Source organism: Amphiura filiformis, chromosome 7 (genome assembly GCF_039555335.1).
Source record: "Amphiura filiformis chromosome 7, Afil_fr2py, whole genome shotgun sequence".
NCBI classification, from domain to species: domain Eukaryota; kingdom Metazoa; phylum Echinodermata; class Ophiuroidea; order Amphilepidida; family Amphiuridae; genus Amphiura; species Amphiura filiformis.
Genome location: NC_092634.1, coordinates 22,253,279 through 22,261,756, shown reverse-complemented (window position 1 = coordinate 22,261,756; position 8,478 = coordinate 22,253,279). Strand labels below are relative to the sequence as shown.

General features: G+C 34.5%; 1 protein-coding gene across 2 annotated transcripts in view; it reads right to left on the bottom strand.

Annotated features, from left to right (window-relative positions):
* Positions 1-371: 371 nt before the first annotated feature.
* LOC140156878 (transmembrane protein 181-like) overlaps positions 372-8,478 on the bottom strand; it is a 73,745-nt gene continuing 65,638 nt past the window's right edge. For both annotated transcript variants that reach the window (XM_072179890.1, XM_072179891.1), the window contains exons 12-15: positions 7,505-7,639; positions 6,554-6,643; positions 5,742-5,808; positions 372-4,474 (exon numbers count right to left, since the gene is read on the bottom strand). In XM_072179890.1, the coding sequence (XP_072035991.1) occupies positions 4,417-4,474; positions 5,742-5,808; positions 6,554-6,643; positions 7,505-7,639 (350 nt within the window). In that variant the 3' untranslated portion in view covers positions 372-4,416. The remainder of the gene's footprint in view (positions 4,475-5,741; positions 5,809-6,553; positions 6,644-7,504; positions 7,640-8,478) is intronic.

The following is an 8,478-nucleotide window of genomic DNA, read 5'->3' as shown; positions in this document are numbered from 1 at the left end:
ATGACTTATAATTAAAGTGTATGTAGGTGGGATGAAAAGCCAACGATCAATTGAAAATTTTGACCTTCCGTATTGAAGATATGGATTTTTTTCCCAAAACACCAAAAAAAAATTAGGTCTTTTTGGGAAAAAATCCATATCTTCAATATGAAAGGTCAAAATTTTCAATTGATCGTCGGCTTTTCCCTCCCTGCTACATACACTTTAAGAATATATCATTAGATTTATATAATTTACTTCGAGGACTGTTATATATCAAAAATTTGAAAAATATCAATTTTTTATAATTTGTCATAAAATTTGTATTATATTGTGATTTTTTAAAAATGAAAATTATTTGATATCAGAAAGACATGCTTCGTATTCAGAATCATTTTCCAGATGGGGATTCGAGTGCCGTGTAGACGCTTGCTATTCTGGAAGATCGCATTGATGCGTTTTGATGCAGATCCCAATATAATATGACTTTATCATATCAAGTGTACTGATATAAAATCTCATGAATTATTACATTGTCTACAAGACAATTTTCCATCTTGATGTGGCAGTGACGTCAGTGAGCATTTCATTGAGCGCAGCTAAAAATCGCTTGTGTTTGCTCAAAGCGCTAGCGTACACATGCATGACACCGCATATATGCGCACCAAACAGTTGCCTCGATGCGTTGACGTCACTGCCACATCAGGGTGACAAATGGTATACAATTCATCCCTTTTAAAACTCCCAATATGGGTATGACAACTGATCATTCTTTGATTTTTATGAGACATGATAGTTGGAATCAGTTGGAATTGAGGATCAAACATAACTTATGATATGTGATTGATCATATAGGTGTCAAGAACAAAAAAGTAAAATTAAATTATTTGTGAAAAAAGTCGCAAGATCAGAAAGAGAGCCCAATTATACCAAGACCTGCAACACTCCAATATTTTTTTTGATAATCAAATTCAAAATTTCTGTTTGATAACTGAGAAAAGATGTTAAAGAATACATATTGAACAAAACTCACACACATTAATAGCTAAATAAACAGAGCCAAAGATCATTTATACAAATTGTGAAAGGTTTGATTTGATGTCTAATTGAGATGAATTACACTGCTTCCTTTATCCCGTATGTCTTATATAATGTACTATTTTAAATATGTGACCATCCACCACAACTGAGCCCGGATGTCACCAGTGCCACTATTGAGATATGCTCCATTGAACTTAACAATAAACAATAGGAAACAAAGGATTTATTGACTGTTTTATTGATTTTACACTACTTAAATGTCAAGTACTATAGACATGATATACATCATTTTAAAGCTAATTTCAAGCAGAATATTTTGGTTGAATATCTCAAAAATGATGATTGGCGACTTCAGGGCTCAGTTGTGCTGGATGGTCACATATATGCTTGACGAGAAAATTCCTCCCTTTCATATTATGATGACTTTTTTCCCTAATTTCAGCACATGAGATCATCGGATGCCAATAACGTACAACAATAACACATAACTGACCTTTTAACACATCTGGAGTGAGAATGATCACAACAGAAATATAAAATTCAGTATGAAATGGATTAGAAAACTGACTTTCTCATAATATTGTGTTTTATTTACAAATTTTGATTCATGGTTGTTTTTAAATTGATTTTTTACAATTTTATCGACAATGCTATTTCAAAACACTTGGCATTTAAGGAATACATAAACTTCATTGAAGGCATATACAGGAATTTCAATTGACACCCAAACATAGACCACCTTATCAATATTTTGATAAAAGTTGTGATTAAAACAACTTGACCCTACTACTGAATTTGACTCAACACGGTTTTGTTCATATAATCTTTTAAAGTACCCTTAAATTCCATCATGCATTTAGTATAGAGCTGTGCATACACACACAATGCCTTTTTGGATATTATTTTGCCATTCTCCTTGAATTGAAAGTGTGAAACATTTGATGTGAAAATCTATTTTCCTGACAAAGTGACTGTATATCCCTTATTAGTTGTAAATTGGTTACTGAATACAGTATCAAATTTGATTGATTAGTACACAGGTTCTCAATAGGTGGCCCACAGGCTGTATCTAGTCCACAGACCAATGATGGTTGACCCTTGACCAGCTCTGAAATTTGCAGGATACATAGCAAAACAAGGTGTATTTTGCCCTCAAATACAATTAGTTCTTTGCAATGAGTTTAGCCCTCCATGGGCCATGGCCACATATGTGACATGATCCGGTCCATGGGGGCCAAAGGCGGCAAATTTGAAACTGAGATACAAGGTAAAAATATGGAGTAAAAAACAATAAAATACATAAGAAATTAGACATCCAAAAACTTCATAACTTTAGAACCAAGTATGCTAGAACTTGGGGTTTTCAGTAAATGATAGCCTATTGTATTTGTAAAAACAGCAACTCAATTTTCAAAAATGCCTCTTTTGGCCCCCATGGACCAGATCATGTCACATATTGAGAACACCTGGATTAGTACATAAATGCACATAATGTGATGTGATCAAGCAAAATGAGTAGGATGTCAGGACTATTGGTTTTGAGATATAGCCAACAAAAGTATATTCCTTTGTATTTTATTATTCTGAGCGACACTAAAATTAACATATTTTTATCTCCAAAACCAAATTTTGATTTTGATAGATCTCCGCCTCATTTAGCTTGATCGCATCACATATATCCCCAATTGCTAAAACTTTATCACATAACCGTAACTATCAATTTTTTTTTATTGAATTATGCAAATGAATATCTTTTGACGTTCCCCGATATGTGCAATGAAGTTTGAACAAATACAATTGCCTCAAGAATGGGCATGTATTTTGACATAATCTTTGTTTTGTAAGTTTAAAATGATAATCAGAATAATGAACACAATAAATAAAATCTATACAGACTCTTAATATATGCAAAAAAATTCAACATAAAACAAAACAATAGACAACTTTAAAATGTGAGGTACACTCAGGTACAGTCCAGCCTCCTTTATCCAAACCTCTTTTATGCAGCTCTCTCTGTTATCCACTGTGTGATCTTAATAGGAAAACATATCTTTTAATTCCATGCTCTGAAGCAGTTTGAAGGACACATAGTTTGATCAGCTCGTAATCAGCGGGCCTTATAATATCGCGGATTAATATCAAAATATTTTATTTTGAGAATATTTTGTGACATCTTGCCACAAGCATCACAAATTATTAATTCAAGTGCTATATTTTGTCTACTTTCTTAACACACACAATATAGACCAGACAGATCAACTAATAGCACTCCAAGCGTGGGTGTACTTTTCCGCGTAGTGGTAAAAGCCTAACATTTCCCGCCAATTACAAGCTGATTAAACATGTATTTATGTAGCATACGGCACTAAAATACCATCTTTCAGTGTTACTCCATTGAGTATTTTAATCACTTCAGACATTCAATGCATAATTACACAAAATTCTGGGTTTTTTCCCCACTTATCTGGCTAATGATTGGTCCCATGGCCTGATAAAAGAGGACGGACTGTAGTTGATGAGGAATGTATCTAAAGTAGTGCTGAATGAAGCACTGATTTTGAAATCAGTCAGTAAATTAGTTCTATAGCTAACATTATGAATGATTGTCTTGACCTTTGGTCTTTCTACTGCTAGAATAAAAGAAGTCAAGGGTTCTTAATCAAAGACAGACTGTTGGATAACATCTTTATCCAACCAAACCAATGGCCTGTGATTTATCACTCACTGCTACCAATTAAACTATCAATTAACTTTATCACTTTACTGCCACATGCCAACTTTTGTGAGTTATTACAAAATATTGACTGGTTGGTATATATCCTATCAAACAGCTTGTCAAAATCATTCAGCACTTCTCTTTATATGCAGCTATAAAGCATGAAATCAGTCAATCAATGCTAAACCTAATCAGACTGCCTTCCCTTGTGAATCTTTCATGCACCACATGCTCTACAAAAAACAGGGATTTTCATCCATCACACTTCTTTATGACCACAAACTTCATGTCTCAATACACAATACACTGTTAAAATAGAATACTTACTCAATAAATTAGAATTCTCTTATACCTTATGAATATGTACATCTCTTCTATTATCTCATTCTTTCAAACCGCTATACAACAAAGAAGACATTTCACATGGACACTATAGTAAGACACAACAGCCAACGACGACTCTTAACAGCCACAATTACGAAGACTAACATCACAATTGTAACTCCCGGGTATTATACATCGCAAGTACTTCCATCGCTAGTTTTTTAACAACCCTGGAGATCTGGTACTGATTGGTCCAAATGAAAAGCAAAACTGTGTTTATCAGTGCTGCCACCTTGATTTCCAAATATGCATACAACAAATGTCCAAGAATTGAAGATGTTTTCTATACTGTTAACTCAGTCACTATCTTGGTATGGTCCAGTCAATGATGTGCGGGCTTCATCACTGTCACTCCTAGATAAGAGAAAAAGAATATGAGATGCATTAAGTAGTAATGGATTTAGCTTAAATTTGAAAGTATGATCAGTAGGATACTAATCCTGTTTAACCTCTAACGCCCCTGGTTGCTTTTTGGAGAGGGGGAAGGAAAGAAGAAAGAAAGAAATTTTTTTCCTGGGTGTGGTTTTGAACCACTGACCCCTTGCTTGCCATAGACGTGCACAGGCCTACCTTGCCACCGGTGTGTAGCTTGGCTGGCCAAGCTTTCCGTCGCCATATGACTGTTCGCATGATGATGCAATCGCATCATGTGGGATACCTGCCTGTGAATATGCTTTTGGAATTGATATTTTTTGATGTTTGGTACGGTTAGGGTTAACGACTTTTGGTTGCACAGAATGGCCAACCCAGTATATTTTATTAACTTATGAGCAAACAAGCAAAATGAGGACAATATTATACAAAGGTCGATTCTCACATTTTTGCATGATAATATCGATAATATCTTTTGATGTAACATACAATATAATACCATGAAGAGGAAACAACAAGTAATTAAATGTAGTTTCGATATTTATGAACTTTACACACAGGAAACATTTGTTTCTCTAGTCTACACAAACAACAGGTTGCCAAAAATTGTAATTTACTAGCCCAATTGGGCTAAATTGCAGCCTGATTTAACTACTTTTTCACTGACTTTTAACCACTTATTGTCCCATAGATTTAGTGGCTAAATAATTCCCTGTCTCATTAAAAATCAGACTAAATGTTTTTGGAAACTCTGAGCAGGTTAATGGTACTATCAGTAATTCGCTCAATCCAAAAAAATCTGTAAATCACATTTTGCATTTTTCTGAGAAGCAGTGGCTTTGGAAGATTTTCAATACTGGGGGAGCTGACCCAACTAAATAGACAGCTTGCAATTTTCAAACGTACATATCATACGCCCATTCAGAATCCTGTCACATGATAGTGATTTTGAATAGATGCACAGGTGTATGATACGTACGTTTGGAAATCGCAAGCCCTCTAATATTTTGTTCATAACCTATGGGGTGGGGGTTGCACCATGTCACAGATTTCAAGTACTTGGGTTCCATGGAAGCAGACAATTTTTGCAAAAAAGAGGTAAAAACACAAATTTTTCTGGTATTTTATCACTTTTTTTCTTAACCCAGAATCATTTTATATTTTCATGCTTTTGCCAGGATCACTAGCAGTGCCTTTAATACACTTTTCCCCTTTATATGAATACAGTTTTTACAGGAGTATTACTCACCCATAAATGAGTTCATCTTCAGAGTCATTCAGCATGGAAAACGTTGGGTTATCTTTGAAATAGGAATCTGAAACAAAACAGAACCAATTATTTTACCAGGTGCTACATGTACTATGATGCAAATAAACATATCATCGCAGATGGTTTTAACATTGTCTTATTTTGTCAATTATTCAAAATTTAAGAGCGATATTCCAAAAATCAAGGAAAAACATCCTTAAAATGGAGTCGCAAGATTAAGGAAAAACAATTTTGAACAAATATATTTTTTAAACTTTTGTTTCAAAACAATGGGACAAATTCTCCAAAATGGTTGTTTATAGAACAAATCTGTGTTTATATCTTGAGAATGTATTCTTTTGTATGTCATCCCTAAATCAACTAAATGCATTTGGGTGATAACAGTCCCTTTAATGAACTTTAGATTGTGCAGTAACTTATATGCAATGGACTATTTGGCAGTTAATTATATGAATGGATTAATTGTTATATCTCTTTGCGAAAGTGGACTCCTGGATTCTTATTTCTGAAAATATCTACTATTGCACTTCTCTACAGACAAGTCAGTGTGATGCGATTAAGCAAAATGAGTCGGAAGTCGGGAATATTACTTTCGAGATATAGCCAATAATAATATTCAATTTCCTGTTATTGTTCTGAGCAACACTAAGTTTAATCATGACATTGTTTTCTGCAAAATAAAGCTCTGGTAATGGCACATGTAAGGAAATTGAAAACAAAATTTTGATCAACATCAAGACTCATGTAGCTTGCTCGCATAACAGTTTTTTCTTTATTCTAATTTGTCTTACCTTTATGTGCATTTTTGGAAGGTGAATACACAAAGGCCATTGTGTACAGATAGAAGTTAAGCAGACCGTAGAAGGCTAAGAATTCAACAGGTACAAAGAAGTCAAGGAATACAATAATGGTACAATGGCTAAATCAGTGGCGTAAAGAGCAAAATTTCCACAGGTGGCAAAATGGCAAAGTCGTCAACCTGGCTGATTTCCAGAATGATTTCCTGGGATAAATTCCCACAAAAATGTGCAATTTTTATGCTTAAATGGTCAAAAATTAGTTACATTTTGTCTGGAGCAAACACAACAGATAATACACACAGGAAAACTGTCATCCCTGTTATCATATTAGTTAAAACCCTTTTCATCATGCACCACATCTTTCCCTCATGGTAAATATACCACAGGAAGAAAAAATTTCCCAACTTAAAATTACATCACTACATTCTTTGAACTAGTCCCTAACTTTCTCCACTGAGTTATTACCGTCTCACATGGAGTATCCAAAAGGCTACATTTTCTCCATCATACTTGTTTGTAAGTACATATTACCAAAAAGCAGGGAAAATCTGAAATCATAACCTTTGATGTCAAATCCAATTCATTAGTCCTAAAAAAGTCCTTGTAACATAGGGTCTTGGGTTTACTTCTTATCAACAATTCATTCATTTGAAATTTGGAAATCAAAATACTGGACTTACTATTTTTAGCCATGCTACGTTGCGTGTGAAACCATCACACTTCATCAGGCAACCGACCCGCTGGACTGATGTAGTGTGAAGGTTTCACACGCAATGTAGCATTGCTAAAAATAGTAATCCAGTAGTTTGATTTAATTCCAAATTTCATTTTATTACAATTGGACGACAGAGAACATTCATCAATTCATTCATTTCTTAATGTGCATATTTTGGGTATATTAAGTACAAAATATGATGGTTCCGTATAAGATGCAAAGGATATAATTCTCGTAGTAGGACGACAACTCGGTGACAAAGTTTTCATCTAGGATGCTGAGTCCAAATCTTAACGCTGTCACTGAGATACTGACAGCCACCACAAATAACATCAGGATGGTCATGAACTTGAGCCTTAGATCTGAAATGATAAAAGGAGGTTGATTAAATAAGACCCACTCCACACTAGTATATTTTCGTCATCGTGTAGTAATTACCTGATTATGACACAATTATGATAAACGAATGATGAGAGTGTCCACACGGTCAGCACATTGTCGTGTCGTAATAAATTCTAGTTGTACACTCGCCACGACAATTACTAAGTCCATTGAGTAAACATATATACAATGACAAAATGCGTACACACAGGTAATTTTCATCGGCAATTTCGACATGATCATGCTAGAAACCGTCTCAATGATGGAAATTTTCATAATTCACAAATGATGACATGATTGTAGTATGCTGACGACATTGAGCGGACACACGGTGCTAATATCATAATAAGATTATGACACGATTGTAATCGATGGGAAATAACACACTCCTGTGGACCGGGTCTAAGCTACTTGATCCTATGCATTATTTCCTCTTGTCATTTTTGGTTACACTTTTGTCGTTTATTCAAGAAATAAAGGGTAATGCGTTGCAGGCATACCAGACATGAGTGGCAATGACTAAACTGGCCATTCCTCATGAAAATTATGTGAATAAAATGATCTTTTAGCTTGTTTTCATTGTTGAAAGGGATTCAATCATATTTTACCATTGTTCACCATTGTTTAATAACTCGCGTCCGGCGTAACTAAATGGTTTACTTCGTTCAGGCAGGTAAAGTTACCTTCACTGCCCTTCACAAAGTAAACTACACAAATGCTGTAAACATATTGTTGTTAAACAGAGATGAACAATGGTGAAACATGATTGGATCCCTAAATATGTTACAAGTTTTTTTTCAAAGAAATCAGGACCTTCCGT